We start from the raw sequence: 21,063 nt of genomic DNA on the forward strand, positions 1-21,063 counted from the left end.
TCTTGTTCAGTGCTTTGGTGCTGGTAGGGGAATGTAACAAGGACTATGTTTTTGATAAATAGATTTCTTTTTTTTCTCCATTTGGGTTTTTATTGATTCTTTCCTGTCTGAAAACATGTCGAATAATACAGACAACTGTTCAGTATAAAATATTGCCTTGTTCACATACCTTTCTAATAGATGTGACCCCAGTTCTCCAATCACTTTAATTAAAAGGCTGAATATATTGTGTCTTCATCACCTGAGTGTGACATTCATCTTAGTATGAAGGGCTCACAGAAGGCCTCTGGTCATTTGAGTTCCATTTATTATGGCCAAAAGCATGACAGAATAAATGTTGCCCTAGAAGAACTGAATTGAATCCAATACTTTGAGAAACCTTAAATAAATGTGATCTTTTATACATAATTATTTAAAATGATATGCAGGGGCACTTTCAGTTTCACTATTATAGGTTAGGTGTTACTTGCTGACCTAACTAAATGGGCGAACTCCTTCACCTATCCTTTGTATGAATATAAAAATTTAGTGTACATCCTACCAAGGGTTTATGAGAATGATGTGATTTCTGAGCAGGAAAAATGGAGAATCTCTTAGTGTCTGGTAAAAGGTATTCATTTTAAAATGTATTTGTAGGCTGCTCAGGAATAGAGAGATCAAACTGAATGTAAGTGCAGAGCAGTTGGTTCCTGGGTCCAAATGTTACATTTATATCTTTTTTGTCAGAATAGTCTGTGTAGATTGAGTTGTCTGGGGTAGGTAATGTGCCACCTCTTGTGGTCAGTTCCTCACAGAATGGTGCCTTGGACTTAGGATTTCTAGACACCAGTATAGTATAATTGGAACAAATCTTGTCCAGAAAGAAAATAGCCAGGTTTCAGATGCCGTAAACCTCGTCAAGCTCTTTCCCACTATTCAGTATCCATTTTCTCTGACCTGAGCCCATGTTCCTACTGCAAAACTCATCTTTATTTAGTTATGTTCCTCACCTAAATTTTACTTCCGTGGTTTCCTCCTTTCAGTCTTACTTTTTTTCTGGGTTTGCTCTTGGTTATAAGGTTCTTAGCTACCACCATAAGCTGAGACAGCTGAGAATCAAAGACTTCACTAGTTCTTAGGCACAGCCCAGACAGATAAGACGGTCCTTCTCCCTGAGAGCTTACTGTCTACGTGTGAGAGAGAACATAATAGGTGGGCATCCTCCTATTCATTTTTATGCGAGTAGGATTTAGCAGATAAGAGACTCTGATGGCTAACAAATCAAGTTTATAACTTCATTAAATTCCAGCGATGACTCTGATTTAACATTTGAAGCTTAGTGCTACAAGAAATTTGGTTAATTTTGTGACACAGCTCAACTGCATCTCCCCTTACTGCTGAGACCTGCTGGTAAACCCTTTCCCCCCACCCATTTCCAATGATTCCTGTTTCTTCAACAGTTCATCCAGAATCCCTCTGCACCCTGTCTTGGCCTGGTGCTTATGATTAGTGTGGCCCCTCCTGGATGTGAAGCCAGACCAGGTTGTCTTCCACCGCATCTGCATATGAATTTTTGGAGCATCCTAGGATTTGTGACAAGAACACCCTGTTCTAGCCATGAGTGGGGGCTAATTAGTACATGGATCCTTTGAGGGTGGGGGTATCTGGAGTGCACACACGTACTGAGTAGTGCTGAAGTGTGAGCTCACCATGGCTTGAAATGCTGTTGACTGTTGGAGCCTGGCCCAATGAACTCTGTGGTAAATCATGAACCTTTGGCTTTGGATTAATATAGTTTGTATTCTTGGCCTATTGTGGGCTCAAATCAGGCATAGTGTATGCTTACCTAGGGAAAATACTGTGATTCCTAGTTGCACCTGGGGAAGACTGCTGTGTTGTCATGGGATAGTACCTGTATAGGTAATGCATAGCAAACCTTGGCTTTATGCCCCTTTATGGAAATGAGAGACTTCTCTCTAGCTTGCTCCTGGGTCCTTATGGCTAAGGACAAGCAAAATGTGGGACCATCTAAATCCCAAGCCTGGAGGCTTGGGCCTGCAAGTAGGGTGCCCACCAAAGGATTTTGGAACATCTGAAGCCCCAGGTGCAGGTGGAGGATGTTTGCCAGTAGTAGGGCCACTTATGGTTCTGGATTCACTCACTTATTTGGAATTGATTTTGCCAATTTGGCTTGGAATACAAAACCTTAAAAAAAAAAGCTTGTATTATGTATAAGTAGGTGCCAAAGTGCTGCTCAAAAGTGTTTTTATGGAGTGTCTGTGCTAAAACTTTCAGTATTTTAAAAAACATGCATCAATTCTGGATGAATTAAGTGTATGGATACTATATGAAAATCGCTACAGCCATGCTCAGTTTCAAGGCTATTGTTTTCAAATTTGGTACTCTGTCATGCGCTCATGGGGAGAGCAGGGTCTGACAGGTGAGGGGAAAGGGGCTGCCAGGGGAAAGCAGAGAGCAAAGGGGTAGATTTATTTTCCCTGCTGTAGCAGTGGGAGGGGGACAAATTCAAGGCAGACCTCCAACATTCTATACCTGGAAAATTTATAAAAAAATGTATACATTTTTCATATATAGAATCTAATTATTGGAGGGCTGTCTTATAATTTGGAGCCATCTTCTTTTGGAGTAAATACATTACATTAGATTGGTACCTCTGGATTGTGCCTTTTCTCATATTGCTGGGACTAAAATTATTTAGCTGCTTTGGAATTTAGTGTTTTAGACAAAAAGTAAAAGAAAGCCCTTTGGTTTTTGCTGCTTTACAAGGTCACTTCCTGACTCTGCTGTGAGCAGCTGCTGGGTTTCAGCTGTTTTACCTCGTTGGTATTTCATGTAAACCATTTCTTCACGTTTTTATTTGTGGGTTTGGAGCTGTTGCTTTGAGTTACAAATTTAAGCCAGCCAGGCAGGTTTTGGAACTTTAAAAAAAAAGCTGTCCAGCTCTACTTCTCAACCATGAGTACAGAGAAACCAAACTTGAGTCATCAGCAAAACAGTTTTTCAAAAGACACTGAGCTGGTGTAAAATGGAACCCAAGCAATCTGGTGATACTACAATGAAGGAAGTAGGGTAATGCTGCATGTGCTGTCTTATTTACCAGTCTGCCTATGCTGGTTGTCATATGAGAAGAAAAGCAAAGAGGTGCAGGTGTATTAAGCATCATCAGTTGATTTTACACAATCCATTCTTCTGCTTTATAAAATGGATGTTACGTTAAGCTATACCGAACGAATATTAGAGCTCCAAAATGCCACATTTTGTGCTCAGAATTTAGGAAATGCCACATCTAAAGCTGCCCAGGTAAACTGAATTAATCTTAAATTGCATGCATGCATGATTTCTGGTACATTTTATGGTATGGTCATTAATTGTATGGTGCCAACTATTTTTTCCACAGAATCCCTCCCTTGTTTAACAAGTAGGCTACTGATCTAAGCACTCGCAATTATGTATAATGTACCTTGTGCTACAACAACTTCTTTGTATCAAGAAACAAATATTTGTAGTGCCTAGATTTAGCATTTAAAAGAGGATTCTTAACTATCTGTTTGCTAACTCAGGTTAATAGGGACCAAAACTGCTTTGACTGAATTTTTCTGTGTTCTTCATCTGACGATACTACGGATGGAGAAAGGAATTTTAAATGTAATAATAATAGCTTTTAATAACTCAGTATTTCTAATTCTGTTCTGTAATATTAGTGGCATAGATACAGCACATGACATTTTGTGTGCTAGGTGGTCACTCAATAATACAACTATTCTAAAATCATGTTGATAAATCCCTTGCACCATATGATCATGCTTTCTCTACCTTTATAACTTGTTTATATTTTTAGTGTCTTCTGTGAATGCACTCTGGGAAAATTTCAGCGTAAAATGAATCCTTCTCCTCAATAAATGTCAAACATCATTGAGAGAAGTCATTTATAATGCTGTAATAGTTAGACTTTTCTGTCTCTAGAGATGAATAAGTCTGGGCCAGGTGGCGAGACGCAAGTAAATGTAGATCTGCTGGCAAGATTAGTTTTTCAACTTGCATTTATATCTTGTTAGATAGAAAATCATATTTTGGAGGACTACCTGCTAAGGGATCATAAATATTTGAGTTTAAAATAATTGTAATGAGAATATTTTGCAATCCCACTTTTTCCTCTGAGAACTTAAATTTAATCTCTGACATTAAAAATACGCCTGCTTATCAGAACCGCAAAGTGCTGGATATAGGACAAAGCAAGCATAAGAGCCATGTATACCCATGTCTTAGTCTCAGTTTTGAGATTAATTCTATACTAGCTGGCACTTCTGTGCATCTTAAGAATCTCCCAGGCTACTCCATTTGGTGGAAATGACAAGAGTGCTTCTTTTGTAGCAGTGTTGCCTTTTGCCATCTGTTCACATCTGGGAGAGATCTCCAATGTCTGGATCTGCTGCCTTTGTTCTGCCTTCTGTCAGGAAACAGATAGAAAGCAAACATAATAGATTGTGTTACAACTCTAGCACAGCATTTGCTAAGTGACCACATTATAAAAAATCCTAGACATCTATTGTTACAGAGGAAGGACTGGATTTTAACTGCTCGGATGGACAGGGAAAGTAGGCCTGGCAAAAGCTGCTTTCCCCTAACAACTATGTTTTCTGCGGTTTGCTGTGCTCATTTCCTCCTTTCTCCAGATCCTGCCTTGAAGAACCTAAGAATTAATGGCATCTTGTTGCTGCAGCGTCCTATTATCTCCTCCTCCTAGAACCCAGATGTTCCATTAATAAATCCAAATGCTGACTTGCTCCTTCCTCTGGCTGCTTGCCAATTAAATATGCTGCTACATCATGCAGTGTATTATGGCACATCTGAAATTGTGTTCATTAGTTTATAGGATGGTAACCTTTCAATTCAGTTAGGAAGAGGTGAGGGGGCTGCATTAATAGTTGGCTGTCAGGCTGTCACTTGCTAGGGTGGGGCGGGCAATTATTTCAGGCGGAGGGCCACTTGCTGAGTTGTGGCAAGCCATCAAGGGCCACATGACAGGCAGCCCAGGGCAGATAAATATTAATTTTCTAATTTTTTTTAGAGGCCCCGTGGGCCAGATAGCATGGCCTGGCAGGCATTTTGCCCACCCCTGTGCTAGGGACAAAATTTAGTTTCACTCTTCGTTGGGGCTGTTTGGTGAATTGTCCCTCGTAATATGGGACAGCTTGTCATTCTAACTAGGTCTTTTGAGGAAATATAATGGATTTTTCTGGTATTTTTTTTGTTAGTTCTTCACAACTTGCTATTTTCTATAGCAACTCTATAGAGTTTTTTCAGTTGGTTCATTCTGTTGAAAGACTTAAATTAATCTTTTGCTTTGATGCTAGAAACATGTACTAGCTCTTGGGGGCGGGAGTCAGGTGTAAATGAGGATATAAATGGTTCAACGGCATGACACCATGGCAGGGGAAAGGGGAATATGTTCAACAATGTAGGGTGCTTCACCATGAATACAACTGGGCCTCCCATGCCAAATCTTATACAACTTTTCTGTAAAAGAGGAGACATTCTTTATCAGCTATGGCCGTAGCATGGCTCTTGCCAACTCATCCACTGAAGAGTTAATTGAAGCCAGTTTTTCCGTCTTGGCTTCCTTGCATTCCACTATACAAATTAAGACTGAAGTATGCATAGACTGTTCCTGAAATGGGAAGGACAAAGAAATGCACTTATCATACCAACAAAAGCCATGAAAGAAAAGACAAAACATGGGTTCACTCTTGTGGCTTTTACAGCCTGAGCTGTCCTATTGAATTGACATATGGGCAGTACAATTTGACTTTATTTTCATATCTTTCATTTCTAGAATGTTTATGTAATTAGCTAGACATGTATTGCATGATGCATGAAAAATATAAAAAGATGCTGGAAAACTCATACTAGAACAAAACAGTGACCTAACATGAGAACCATACCAATCAAATTTTCAGCTGCAGAAATAAGTCTACGTGCTTCCAATCCTTTGTTTAGTATTTTTTGGGTGGGATCTTTTGTCCTCTATTCCCATACATTCTTGAAGGTAATTAAGTTTATCTTTAAATAAAGATGGGGGAGCAAGGACAGAGGGGACATTTTACAATCCTGAATCATTAGTCAGATTTAGACATATAAACCTGTTTTTCTTTTATTTTTTCCCCTCAAAACTTTGCGCATATTTTATGTATTGAAAAAAGCAAACTGGCTAAAGGCAACAAACATCCAAGGTGCAGGATGAGAACACAGGCCAATATGATAAATTTAGAGGCTGCACAGTGCAGGTCAATATATGGTGGAATCACTGGACTGAACTTGGGAGAAAGTGATAGAAATTATCTGGGATCTTTGAAAATGATTCCTAGTATGAATTTATACTCACTTAATCCCCTTGGGCTTTCTTCCCATCCATAAATATGACTTCATTATTCAAGTGCCCACAATATGTAGAAGATGTATGCTTTCCAGGAAGAATTCACGATCTGAACAATATACGCTAGCATTTCCAGGGGAAGTTATAGCTTGGTACAAAACTATTTAAATTTAATTTGGGAGAAGGCATTTGTATTGTGGGCTTAAGTCTGAAAGAAGAAAGTAGTTATTCGGTGCCTGGCTTGCTAGAACAGGAAAGGGCCAAACTGTGTTATCACGTAGGCATAGCTGCAAGATGTGATGGGACCGGAGAGAGCAGAGGTCCAGACAGGGGTGGGCTGGTGCATGGACCAGAAGTCAGAGATAGAAGTTTTAAATTGACCTGGTATGTGGTAGGAAGGGCTCTGAGTGTCAGGTGAAGATAAACATTTTAGTAGATAATGGGCTTTGGGCTTTGGGAATAGAATGGGAGATCTTGAAAACAAGAGGTGGTAGGAGTGTGTAAGAAGGATAGTGGCCATATTCCCAATAATAATTGGGAAAGTAGTAGATAAAGTAGCATTCACGAGGAGAGACTGGGAGTTTCTTTCTTTGAGAAGTACAGAACTTGGAAATGCCAAAGATAAGGTTACAGCTAGGGACTTTGGCACATATAGAACTGTACAATTAGGGGATCCAGATGATTAACTCTGTCTTCAGGGACTTTGCAGCACGTAAAGGTTTTCCTGTTGAGTTGAACTAAAGGCAGTGATCTTTTTATCAGAAAGTGAGTTGTCATGCCAGTGACCCAAGTCTGAAAAGGCCACCTTTTACTTTAAACAGATTTTAATAAAAAGACTTGTAATAATTGTGTGACAGTGGCATAAGTTTTTAATTTATAATGGTTGGATAAGTTATGACTATACAATACAATTGCACCTATTATTGTGGATGTACATAGACTGCATATTAGCAGCATACTCCCAAAGCAATAAACTGTGGCAGACAATGGAGCTCTAAACATGGAAAGAGCAAAGACATGTTGGGATGCTGGAATGCCACAAAAAGTTTAAATGCATAAAGGGAGGGGAGACTGTTTAATACAGCTTGATTGTTATTACTGATAGTAAATAAGTGAGGTTTTGCATTTGATAGTTATTACCTTGGCTTTCTTACTCATTCAAACTATGGTGCTTTTCAATCCAGTGACATCTGAATGAATTATTTTTCTAGATGAGGAAGGGCCATCTAATTAGTTGCCAAAACAATGATGTATTAGTCTTGATTTCCTATGAGAGCTCATATCAAAGTTCTAGCCAAATATAGGCCTGTGTGTCTTTTGTGATCTACTGATGACACAATTGCAGTTTGAGTCAAGGTACTACAATGATGTTAAGAAGTCTTACCTTAAGATAAATGGTAGAGATGGGTCTGCACCACCGTGCTTAGATCATGCCTTTCTGGTGTTCTGGGTTAGGTCTATATGTTCCTTTTAATATGTACTGAGTAGATTTCAAAGCTGTTAAAACAGTTGTAATTATTAGCCTGTACAGGAGAAGCTTTCTGTCAATGAATCTGATCTGTAATTTTTTAGGTTGTGTGGATATTTTAACCCTTCCCCATGTTCATCTTGGTCTTCCTGATTTTAGTATAGGCGCCATTTTCACATGGCAGGATCTTTTCCCCTTCTTCCCAGGCAGGAAAACACCTTTTCCCAAACTTTTGATACTTGGGTACACTTTTTGCTGGATTAAAATTAGTGGCCCACTTCACTCTTATACCTCAACATGAGTGCATGTGTGCAGTATAGTATTTTTTTCCCCCCCTCCATATGTTAACTCATCCCCTGCCAGAGAAAATCATACCAGTGTTGATACATACTGTTAAAAAATGATGTCAAACCCATCTTTCTTTAAGCAAAGAATTGGTCTCCTATACCAGTGGTTCTCAATCTTTTTAGCTTCAAAGCACCCCTCCATAACTCTTTTGAATTTTGCAGCCCCCAGCTGAAAATTGCTGAAAATGGATGTAATACAGAAGTGACATGGAGGGGGACTTCGAGACCAACAAAGTTGAAAATCGTTGATCCAGCTGGTGCTGATTTAAGGGCAGTGGAGACAGGACCTCACTCTGCTGTCCTCTTCTTTTTCCACTGTCTGCCCCCTCCTGACCCCTGGTTTGTACGTCGGGGAGTTAGGGCAGCCCTGCAGGATCTTGCATGCTTGCAATCACCCCTGTGGCCCATTCTGTTGGCCCTGGGAGCATAGGAGGAATGGAGGGGCCAATCAGAGTTGCAGAACATTGCTCTGTCAGTGTGTATGCCTGGCTGCTTACACCAGAGCACCCTGCTGCTGTTGGTGGGGGAGGGGCACAGGGTCTGCCTAGGGGGTGGGAAAGGGTGAGGGAGGACAGCAAATGTGGATCAAGTCACCAGAAGAGCCACTGAAAACACTGTTGGAGTAGCTGGGGCAGGCTCATGGTGCCAGACAGAAGAGGACGGCATTTATCTCCTCACACCAGAGACCTCATGGCATACTAGCGTGCTGCCTTTGAGAATCACTGCATTAGGGACTGGGTGTCTATATTGACTCTCAACCCTGCTTAGGCTCCAGGTATATGTGTAGTACTGGGTCCTCTGCTTCTAGTCCCCGCAGGTGTTGGGAATGCAGAAACAAGCCCCTCTACCTTCTCTTACATAGAAAAGATTAGACTTGCGGCCTCTTCGCAGCAGGATCCTCTATTTACCCAATGGAGCTTATAACAGATGCACTGACAGATAGGAATCATTACTCCCACCCCCCTCGCAGTGAGGTGCATGTGCTGTGATGCAGCTGTAGGGTGCATGGCTCTGCTGCTCATAGATTTCCCACATGACTCTACTTTTCATTTGCTCCCTCACTGGTGTCAGTCAGGTCACAAGGGCAGGGAGACAGAAAGCAGTGTGAACTCAAGTTGGGATCTGCCTCTAGTACAACAGTCATAGCTGGAGTGACTAAGAGGATAACCTCCTTTGGCTTCTCTAATGCACACATTTTCAGGAGAAGTCTTTGAGCCCTTTCCCCCAACCCTGTTTGTTATTTGTACTGAATATGGTATGTGCCAGGTACTTAAGGAATGTCTAATCAGGACAACCCCTGCTTTTGGAGGGACATCTGAATTAGCTCAGTACTGCGGTGCTTTATTTGTGGTAATTAGTCTTACTCTGAAGAAGCAAGGTAGACTACTGTGCTGCTCTGCTAATGTGGCTTTACTGTTTGGGTACCCAGTGAGGTTGTTTACAGCTGGCATGAGTGTTGTTGCACAGCTCTGTATTGTGCCATGTGCATGTAAGAAAATTCTATCTTTCATTCCTTCTTGTTTTTTTTCTCACCGTCTCCAGGATAAGGCCTGTTTTTCCTCCTTTTTTGCCTCTTATCCAAGGTTTCTTAGGGGTAAAACCAAGTGGCCCTTTCCAATATTGTCAAGTAAAAGCAGGCTCATTACTCCCCTAATTTGCTAAGGATAGCTTCTGAAATAGCATGCCATGTATCCCAAGGGGAAAAGATGGTGGTGATGTTGTGTTGAGATTGCACTAAAGGCCTTGCTGTTCAGTCTGAAATGAACTCTGTTATGGTAAGAAAACCAAAACATTCTTTCTAACTCGACTGTCAGAAAAGTAGGCTAGTGTGAATCAGCATGGCACTAGCTTGTTCCAGCTGAGGCTGTGGTCCAGTATCTGTAGATAAAACGTTCTGCTTACTGAACAGGTTGGAGCTGGTGCTCTATAACAGGGTAAAATGGGTGGATGGATGCTTCTGGTGTTTAGTCAACATTTAATCTGTTCCTTGGCAGCTGAAGAAAAAATAGGAGTAACCAAAGACTTTCCTACAGTAGGCTTGTGTTGAGTGTTCCAATTCTGATTTCTTTTGACTGTGCCAAGTGGGTACTAAAGGTTATTTTCCTTGAAAATTTGCTGTTTTGCAAAGGTTATTTAGTTTTATGGGAATAATTATACTGTACATTTCTGATTAGTCTTTGGCAGTCTTCAAAATGTTTCAGGTCTAATCTTGGAGTAATGAAAATGATTCATTTTCTACACGTTCTACCTTAGTGGCAGAGATAGTGGTAATAAATTGCCTTGGTAAAATTATCCTTTCATAGTATGATATGAAAAGAAGTATGAAATGGTAGATTTGAAATCATTTTTTACAAATCTAAGTGAGTGCTTTGAAGCAAATATTTACTATATGTTTCTGTATAGCTATTTTGAGCTTAAACAACACTTAAAATGCCTATACTCAGCTGATGTGTTTGTAAAAGGAAATTATCCAACATGTGCTGACAGAATTTCTTATTAGAAAATTAGGAAAGACAAAAAAATCAGAAGTGAACAAGTGATTTTTTTTTGAGGTGAGGTTCACGGACAACCATGAAAACAATGATATTTGATACTAGGAGTCAGACTGACAAAGTGATACTATAATATGTACATAGAATGTTCTTCTAAAGTTATGCTTGATGCTGATTAAGGAGAACTTTATTGGTCTTTCATGTGATATAACAACTCTCTTTAGTACCTCACTTGAACTCTTAAGTGTGTAAAAGAGGAATTCCATAGAAAGTAATGTTTCACCTACATTTTCACCTCCTCTTAATTTAAAATCTATACCAGGGGTTGGTAACGTACAACTGGCGGAGCCATTTGATCTAGCCTGCACATGGGGCTTTGGTGATGGTTAGCAGTGGGGGGCTTTGGCAGTTGTTACTTTCCCCGGTGCCTTCAGGGGGAAGCAGTTGCAGTGGTGGGTGCTTTTCCCTGTGCCACTGCAGGGAAAGGTGGCAGTGGTGGCAGGGTCCTGGTGGCCACCTATTCTCCTGCCTTTGATGCGAACTGGGTCAGTGTAGCTTGTAGCCTTAAAAGGTTGCTAGCCATTGGTGTAGACTTAGACATAGTTTTTCTTTGCCACCACACAAGAAGCAATCCAGAAGCAGGCTGATGGTTGCATAGTAATCATTCCACCCCCCCCCCCTTCAGCATTTGTATTAGGTAGAATGAAGTCTCCACAACTTTGTGTATTGCTTGTTGTCTATATTCTTGTATTGAGAATAAGAATTACAGAAATATGTCAACTATAATTTTGCAAAATTCTTGAATGACAATTTGCTGCAATTCTACAAACTTTGGAGTGAAAAATAAATATTATGGATTAACTAACTGTTGGCAGCAGATAAAATTATTTTAAAGTAAAGTTTGTAAATATTCTGGTAATTTTGCATTCAAAGAAATCTTCATATGCATAGATTATTAATGCTTAGTTGTGCCCTGTGAAGTATGCAAGTCATAAAAGGATGTAGTCCTGTAGGATGAGAGAGGCATTTGTTTGTTTTGTAAAGTAAGGTATTAGTATGTTGTAAAGTTACCAATGTAAATCAGACAAGTGGTCCACAAAATGTCAGAAAAAATGCCCGAGTGCAAAGCAGAGAAACTTTTTGTCGAAAGATCCAAGATATTTTGGGGTGTAATGAATGGGAGGGGCTTGAAGAAATGCTTGAAGAAATAAACATCATCAAATGGAGTGGATAAGCTGTGTCATAATACATTGTGGCACAGCTGATCTGCTTCACTGGGCGGCACTGGCCCCTTGTTCCACCCTTGATGTAGGACATCTACATCCTAGAGGCTTTCAGCCAACTCTTTCAGTGCCCAGGGTAGAGGTGAGGGGTGCTGGGGAAATGCATACCAGTGGTGAGCAGGAGAGAGGAGTCTTACCTGCCTGGCTTATTTCAGCGGTAGTTGCTTGTGCTGCAGCTGCTGTTGTAACACTATGGCTAGGGATAGACATTCAGAAAACCTGTGCCTGAATTGATTCAATCTTTGCAGGTTAGTCTAGAAGGGAGTGGGGACAGGGGTGTTCCACCCCCTAACACTCAGACACATTACTGGGCATAGGGCTGTGCCTGCCTGGCTCCTGCAGGGTGGTACAGGGCTACTCCTGCAGTGACAAGGACTCCTGGGGGCAAGGGAACATATTAGTGCCCCCTCTAAGCTGGCACTGGCCCTGCTTATGGCTCCTCCACCCCCACCCAGTTATTCTACTGGTAGGTCCTAATTGAAAATTTATATGGCTCCCTTGCACCCATGAGTTGCCATCGTCTCTGACTAGCTGACAGTGTTGCACTCCCTGCATCACTGACAGTACATGGGCTTTATGCAGGAATTATCATGTGACACTCATAAGTACATTCAGGTGTAGATGTGGCTATTTTTAGCATGATAAAGACATTTTATCCAGTGGCAGACTGCTGGTTTAGTGTAGTGTTTTCTGACATTCTGAACACCTTGCATAGTAGGAGTCAGCATCCACCCAGCAATGGAATAGCTAAGGACGGAGGACATGTCTTTATGTGGTCCTGATGTTCTTCACAGAAGTCCTGGACTAGTGTTTATCTATTGACCCAGAATCTGAGGGCTTGAGAAATGAGGAGATAATTGTTTAGTTATGAGATGGCCTCGCTGCTTTTCATCAATCTAAGGTTATCTTGGGGGTGATCTTGACTCTATGCAAGGTGGAACCTGTGCATGGAAGACCTTTGGTTCCCAAGTGGTTGTACTGAGATGTCGTGGTTCTGAAGTGGTTGTGTGTTGAAGTAATGTACAGTCTCATTTTATCCTGTGCTGCAAGGACTTGGTAACTTGTTTAATTCTGATTTAAGGTGTTGAAGAAAGGCCTTTCAAACCAATATGAGGGTTTTGGTGGCAGCGCTGACAGTTGCCATAGCCAGTGTATGGCTAATTCTTTTAGGTGCAGAATGGATTGAAGTTAACTTTTTGCTGTGCTTCAGGGTTGTCAAAGGTGAGCATACCAAGTGGATTTCTGCCATTGCCCTTTTTTTATAAATTGGTTTAGATTAATTTTCCCCAAACTCTTCTTTAGTACCCTGCACTGTGGAATTACTGGCTGGATTAGGCTGAGGCAGTACTGATAAACACTACAAAATGATTCAAATATGGGATTCTCTCATCTTTATTCCTGATCTTATTTGTGAAGCTTCATGCTGCATTGGCCAGTTTATTGACCTAATAAACTACTTGGAGATGGTTGGATTTTGGAGAAGAATTAAAATTGGAGGAGTTCTACATGAATTTCAAGAGAACACAGGAAAAACAATTTTATTTTCAGTTTCTCTCATGTATGTAAAAAAACAGTTTAGTTTTATTTTTGTTATTTTTGGGGGAGAAATAAGTCTCCAGATAGAAGTAAATAATTGGAAAGTATTTTTATGTTTCTCTTCAAGGCTGCTTTGTAGTTGGATATTGAGTCCTGGTAGAGCAGACAGGGGATGCCCTACAGGCATAGCATGTGTTTTGTATCTTTCCAGGTGGAGACATTCATTAAATTAACACCCTAGTAACACACTTCATGGTGTGTACACTTCAAGAACAATGCACAGGAGAAGCATGCACAAAACCTGTTTATTCAGAATAGGTGCTGCATTTTTATAGTTGCTGCTTAATGTTTTGAAAAGTGTTCCAATTAGGAAGGTAATAAAAAGTTGTAGTTTTTGCTATGAAGAATTAAGTGCTGTCTCCTAAGAAGGAATTTAATGTTTTCCAATTTTAACTGTGAACTTATTTCATAGAATGGACTCAAATCCTAACCCGGTTCCTTCGAGAGCAGCTGGCAAAGATTGCAGAATTTTATCATGTGACTACAAACCAAGGCAACAGCTCTGTAGCTGTGCCTCAAGAGGTGGAACAAGCACTGAAGCAGTGGGAATATAATGAAAAATTGGCATTTTATATGTTCCAGGTAACTTTTCCTCAGAAATTAGATTTTTTTTTTTTTGGGGGAGACTGTGCTAGGGATCCAATTTTAAAATGCATTTGAAAATAGTCACTTTTGTCCATTTATTTATAACTCACAACTAAAAACTTGCAAGTTGTTTAAATTATGTTAAAATTTTGCTTGACAAAAACCTTTTTATATGAGTATGAAACTATTTCAGGGTTTTTCAGTGTTGAACTAAAATGAACTTCAGTATAAGCAGAATTAAAGCTTGTGATATGCCTAAGAACACAAACACCCCAAACTTAAACAACACACCGTGCTACTGTCTCCCATCTAGGAAGCAGGTGAAAAAACAAAACCCATGATGGTACTTTGTTTCTATGGTGACAAGTGTGGCATGTAAACCTGTATAGAATTGAACTCAAGTATTGTATTGGCAGGGTCAATGGCTCAACCTTTAGAGCCACAAACTGTCTTACGTGCCTCATCCTTCCATCAAAACCGCTTTTCTGGCAGCAATAACTTTGGTCAGAAAGGATGATAAGATAGCGACCTTGTCATTACTGCTTCTGTGTATGACTTCATATGAAAAACAGGTGAGGAGGTGTTCTTGACACCATGCCCCCTCTCCCCAGTAGGTGTAGCTTCTTCCAGATAATGTTATGCATATGCCTGCATTTCCCTCAAAGCCAGAATGAAAGGCAAAGCCAAGATTCAGAATGTAGCTATTCTAATGATCTGTTTGCTAGAAATAATGCACAAACTGATAATGTACTCTCTCTGTTGCCCTCCTCCCCACCTCATGCCAACAGTTGTAGCTTATGCAGAGAGGTGAGAGGGCAGGTAATTTCTTTCAGATTTTTCAGTTGTTTTTTGTTTGGCTAATTCAGAATACAGTTTGATGCAATGTAGAGTGACTGTGCACAGTTTGCCCGGTACAAGAAGTATCTCTTTCTTGGATGAAGGTTCTAATACTTGAGGTTGCTACATTAGGCTGTCTGTTTGTATTCTATGAGCTGCTCATCTTCCTCACTACAATGGAGTCTGAATTCAGTAAGGCTAGGTACACACATTCAAAAAGCCCGAGGCAGATTTGAACTAACTTATGTGGGTTTCTCTAGGCAGTCTAGGTTAGTTTGGAAGTGAACAGAACGCAAGTTCTCCCTTTGGTTGGGGGCAGGCATGAAGGATGTCTGCACTGGCCAAGGCCAGCAGGTTGGGGGCACTCCTGCACACTTTCTAGTGTGCTGGAGACTGCTAAGGGCAGATGAGTGCAGCTGGGCAGTGGGGCACCCCCGATTGACTGCTGGACACACACGTTCAGCCCCCTGCTGTCAGCTGCAGGGAGGGGTAGAGAGGGTGCCTGAGGCTTCTCTTGCATGGACCCAGATCTGGCAGTCAGAGTTGAGCTAGTAGGGCTGTGCAAAGCTTCGGTCCCTGATTCAGTTCAGCAGAGTTTTGGCCCGATTTGGTGGCCGAATCTCCAAATTCGAATCGAATCAGAGGACCCTTTAATCTCTCTGAATCGATTTGGAAAGATTTGGCGATTCAGACACAGAGTTTTAAATGTTTTTTCTACATACCTTGAGGTATCAGGTGTTGCTTGTGAACACTGTGATGTGGTGGCAGATGGAACATCCCACAGGAGCATGGGGAGCTCCCCAGTGTGCTTGGCAACAGACCAGAAGCACTTTCGCTTCACTTCCGGGTCTGCCAGGGAGCGCCTTGGGAGGCCCCCCGTGGCCCCCAGCTCAGTGACTGGTGCCAGGCCTGTGAAACAGAAGCGTCAGTCCTGCTTCCCCCTGCCTGCTTGCAGCTAAGAGCTGGCTGGATGCAGGACGTGGGGCTGGGAAGAGATTTGGTGTTAGCTCAACTCTCTAACAGCCCTGAGGCAGAGCCTGCTGCATGCTCAGCTGGAGCAGCTAAGTGTGACGGAGCTTCAGTGTGGCTCCCTGTGAGCGAGGCTGTTGGGGGCCTGTGAAGAAGCCTGGGATGCTGGTGGACAGTGACCTAACATGAATTGATATGGGATCTGGTACAGAAGTTTGATGCACCGCTGTAACCTAAACTGTTTAGGTCTGATGCCATATTGATCCAGGTCTGTCTTAGACCTGGGTGCACTGTTTTTAAACCAGTCTGTGCCCTGAACTTCTGTTCTGTTTATAGGTATAGATTGGTTTCCGATCACTTATATACTGGTTTGTGTAATGTGTGTACCTGGCCTAACATTTGGATTCTAATTTGTCAAAGACAGGGAGAGGCAATTAGGGTTGCAGTGCTCTTTAAGATCTTGGGTAGAGATTAGAGGATATAAATAGTGTAGTTTTTTGCCCACATGGGCAGGTCAAATTCATTGAAAGCATGTACACCAACAGTGGAATGTGTGCACACATACATGTGCAAGTAATATGGACAGCACATCTGTAAGGAACATATTTACTTTAAGATGTATGCAAATGAATAATGGTTATCCAAGTGAAATAATTTTGACTTGCATAAAGTTTAAAGTAGTGTGATTTGATTACATTGTGGATGGTCTACATTGCAGATGTTTTAACAAATATGCAGTCGCTAAGGAAGTGAAGCTAGGTCATGCATGCAGGAATGTTTTTTTTTTTTTTAAATTTCCTACTTGCACAGCTATGTGAGCCCATCAGTCCCTGATGGGGTTGAAGATGGAGCACCCCTCTACTCAATACAGTTTGTACTCCAAACAAAATACACTTTCGGCTGTTTCCTTTTTAATGTTCAGCCTCGCCCAAAGTGAGCCCTCTGCCTCACTAAGGTCCAACGTATATGTTTGTCCGTGGCTAGTCCTTAGGTAGTCTTTCTATCATTTCTTGTCTCTGATTGTTAACAATAACAGATGAGTTCTGGTGAGAGAAAACCAAGGAGTGGAGACAGGTTATGCAAAGAGAATGCTTGCGTCTTGCAAGGCTGAAGGTCTTGAAGGGAGATAACTGAATGAAGTGTAAATGAGCTGGCTTGGGTGTTGATGCTATGTAGCTACAGTAAAACAGCTTTTTTGAGGCTAATGTAGTCTCTTTGGCTAGGGAAAAAAGTTACCCACAAACTGGTATCAGCAATTGGAAATCAATTCAGATCTGTAACAACAGAAGTTCAGTGTACATAAACCACTTTCAAAATGACTGAAACTGGTTTAAGATACACTTGGATGGATATAATATTAGACGTAACTGATTTAGGTTAAATTGGTTTATTGAATTTCTGTCCCAGTGTTTCCAGTTTCAAGTTAACTCAGTCCCTGAGTATCCCAGGATGCTTTGCACATCTCCCGCAAACCAGCCCTCTCAGTGTGGGAGGGCTAGCTTTGACTCGAGCTGTCTGTTCTAGCTGAACAGGGCGGCATGCTTTAGCACCCACTTGGCTTCTGGCCTGGGCCACTGCAGGCACATGGCTGCATTTCCAGAGTCGAAAGTGAATGTCCATTCAGTTGCTTCTCCATTCAATCTATGCATATTAGACTAACCTGCAAAGACTGAATTGATTCAGCCTCTGATTTTTTGACTGTCTGTATTTAGCCTTTGGAGCCAATTGCTGGGGTAGGGTTGACACTGGGAGAAAGTTTATCAAGTGTTTCTTAGTTTGGTGAATCTGAGCTGTGTGTGGACCACTCTTCATTGCAACTTGTGCTGGTTCCTGCATCTGCCAGGATCTTTGAGTAGCTGTTGATTTATTGCCCATTTTTTCTTTCTAGGTTACAGACATTGAATTTTTTTTTGAGGGATGTAGGGTCTTTCTCCACATCAGCTTTGTTTATTGTGTCCTGGGGAATCAAACTTTGTGGTATGATACAGTAACATTGCAAATAAAAGTACAAGATTTTTTGTCTGCTGCTTGCAATTTAATAATTGATTCAATTTAAAAAAAAATTTCTTTAAGGAAGGAATGCTTGAAAGACATGAGTATTTGACATGGATACTAGATGTGTTGGAAAAAATCAGACCCACCGATGATGACCTTCTTAAACTATTGTTACCACTAATGCTACAGGTACAATACATGTTTTAAAGCTATATGGTTGCTTTAAAAATAAAAGATGCCTTACTCATGATTAAAATTTCTCAGATAACATTTACATTTAGCTTGTACTTTTCAGTATATTTTTAAAACTCTAATTAACTAAATACTTTATTGCTTATATATACATATGTTGTGTGTGTGTGTGTGTGTGTGTGTGTGTGTATATAGATTGCTTTTGAAATGCTACAATTTTTTGTTTGTCCAGATGCTTGGACATTAGGACTGTAAGAACTCCTATCCTAAAATTTAATATAAAATATTTTTTGTTTTTAAAACAAAAATAAAGTTTAAAAAACTTTTTTGCACAGGCAAATGAGTTTTCAAAGAGCCAGCACTGTACTAGAACTCACAATCAGAAAACACGGATCACTTTTAGTATGCTAGGTGTCCCTTTTTAGCCTCTGTATCTCAAAAGATCAGAATAATATTGGTAGGAACTATCAGAAAAACATTTCTGCTTACTAATAACTATGCTATTTCTGTTTCAGTATTCAGAAGAGTTTGTTCAGTCAGCTTACCTGTCCCGTCGCCTTGCTTATTTTTGTGCCAGACGTCTATCTTTATTGCTGAGTGACAGTCCTAACTTGGTAGCTGCACACTCACCTCACATGATTATTGGATCAAATAATCCTCCTTTAGCAGCTCCAAGTCCTACTACACCTGGTCCTATGGTGAGCCCAGTACAGCTAGCCTGTTCAGATTTCTTTTCCTGCTCACAACATCGTCCACTAGTTTATGGGCTTAGTTGTATGCTGCAGGTAGGTAAATGTTTTCAATGCTCTTTGTTTTCAAAGTTAGATTAATTAATTATGTTTGCAGAGCATTTGGACACTGGCTGGTTTTTGGGTCTGCTAAATGAGATAAAGACTCCTGAACCAGGACACAATTTGAAATCTGTTTGATTGAAGGATTAAATCAACCTTAAGAAAGACTTCAGAGGTATTCTACAGATTATGGCTGTGTCCACATGAGTATGGACATTTGGTTCCCTGGGGACAACTAGCAGTGGTGCGGGAACACCTGTGCCATGTGCCTGCTGGCGTACAGCAGGTTACCTTGGGCAGGATAGGGGAAGCTGGAGCTAACACTGTGCTGGCCCCAGCAGCCTGACCTGAAGTCCTGGGGGGGGGCCTTCCAGGGCTCCAGCAGTAGTGATGCTGCCACTTGCAGACTGCCTGGCAGCCGGTGTGTTGCTCTATCTGGCTAGGCTCTGGTTTTGAGTGGTGCATGCTGCCCTCCCATGTGCCACTCAGCTTTTTGTTTTGTGCTGATTTTTTGACCCCTGGATATCCAACCCCCTGCTCAGAGTACGACCATCCACAGCTATATCATCCAGGCTTTGTCTACCTGGATCTTAAAAACCTTGAAGGGTGGGCATTCCACAACCTCTTAGGGTAGCCTGTTTCAGTGTTTTACTATACTCCTTAGGGGAGAGGTTCCCTCCACTGCAGTATTTAACTTAAACTTCCCTTGCTGCACTTTGAGACCATTGCTTCTTGTTCTGCCATCTGGCACCACTGAGAGCAGTCCAGATCCATCCTCTTTGCAGTCACCCTTCAGGTAGTTGAAAGCTGCTATTAAATCCCCCTGTAGTCTTCTCTTCTCCAGACTAAATAAGCCCAGTTCCTGCAGCCTCTCCTCAGAAGTCATATGCCCCTGCCCCCTAACCATTTTCATTGCTCTTTGCTGGACTAGCTCCAATTTGTCCACATCTTTTCTATATAGGTTTCCCTCGATTTATGCAATACATGTGCTCCCGGAGAATGGCACATAAATCGACTTCACATAAAGTGAACCCAGTTTGCAATAGAACAGATAGGGATATATTTCCACTGCGGTGAGGGAGGGAGTAAGGCTGGAACTAGGGAAGGGGCAAGAGGAGGGGTTCAGTGCAGCCCACTGGCTTGCAGCAAAGCAGCAGGAGCTGTGAGCGGGTGTGGCGTGGGGGGGCTGTGGCTCTTGGTGCTACACGCCTTCTGAGAGGGCTGTGGGCTCGGGGGCTGTGCCGGCCTCTTCCTGGGTGGGCTCAGGCTCCTGGATCCCTGCACAGGACAGCAGTAGGCTGCCACTGCAGGCTGGGGCCGGCAGCACCACCAGCTTGCCCTGGCACTCGGTGAGCAGGTTGGGGGGGGCTATGGCAAATTTGGGGTTGGCAGCAGCCCCCCTTCTAGTGCCACCACCTCATTTCTGCAAGCAAGGCTGGGGCCGGCTCCAGGTGGATGGCAGCAGCAGGGCTGGGAGGGGGTTGCTACTACCCTAAAATTCGCCGTAGCTCCCCCACCACCAGCCTGGTCGTGTTGCTGGCCCCAGTTTGCAGTAGCAGCCTGTTGTTGTCCTACATGCAGATCCAGGGGCATATGCCCCCCAGAGAGAGCCCAGCCTGTAGCCGTCTTGGGGGATACGTGGCAGTAAGAGCCGTGCCCCCGCCATCCCATACCCCTGTGCCCTACATCCACTTGCAGTTCTTGCCATCTTGTGGCCTGCTGCAGCCCGGGGCTCTTCTCCCTGCTGACCCAAGTCCCTGCAGGAGCAGCCGACACAGGCTGCCTGTAGCGGCTGGGCTGCACCGTGCCCCGAACCTCCCAGGCCTCCGCTTCTCCCCAGTCACCCCAGCTGCTGCAGCAGACCCGGAAGCAGCTGACGCCACCTGCCTGCACCATGGCACGGTGCAGCCCAGGGGCTGAGGTGAGTGGGGAGAAGCAGAGCCCTGATTGCATAAGAGTGAATTTACCTTGCTCAGGGGCTGAGGTGAGTGGGGAGAAGCAGAGCCCTGATTGCATAAGAGTGAATTTACCTTGCTTATAAGGAATTTTGGGTAGAAAGAGGGTGATCGCATAACATATATGGAACCCGCATAAATTAAGGGAAACCTGTAGTGGGGTGCCCAAAACTGGACATA

General features: G+C 42.2%; 1 protein-coding gene across 3 annotated transcripts in view; it reads left to right on the forward strand.

The window, feature by feature from the left end:
* MED12L (mediator complex subunit 12 like) overlaps positions 1-21,063 on the forward strand; it is a 300,171-nt gene that overhangs the window by 37,345 nt on the left and 241,763 nt on the right. For all 3 annotated transcript variants that reach the window (XM_019532585.1, XM_019532586.1, XM_019532587.1), the window contains exons 5-7: positions 13,972-14,141; positions 18,024-18,134; positions 18,653-18,922. In XM_019532585.1, the coding sequence (XP_019388130.1) occupies positions 13,972-14,141; positions 18,024-18,134; positions 18,653-18,922 (551 nt within the window). The remainder of the gene's footprint in view (positions 1-13,971; positions 14,142-18,023; positions 18,135-18,652; positions 18,923-21,063) is intronic.

Source organism: Crocodylus porosus, unplaced genomic scaffold, assembly GCF_001723895.1.
Source record: "Crocodylus porosus isolate Cpor-Errol unplaced genomic scaffold, CroPor_comp1, whole genome shotgun sequence".
NCBI lineage: Eukaryota > Metazoa > Chordata > Crocodylia > Crocodylidae > Crocodylus > Crocodylus porosus.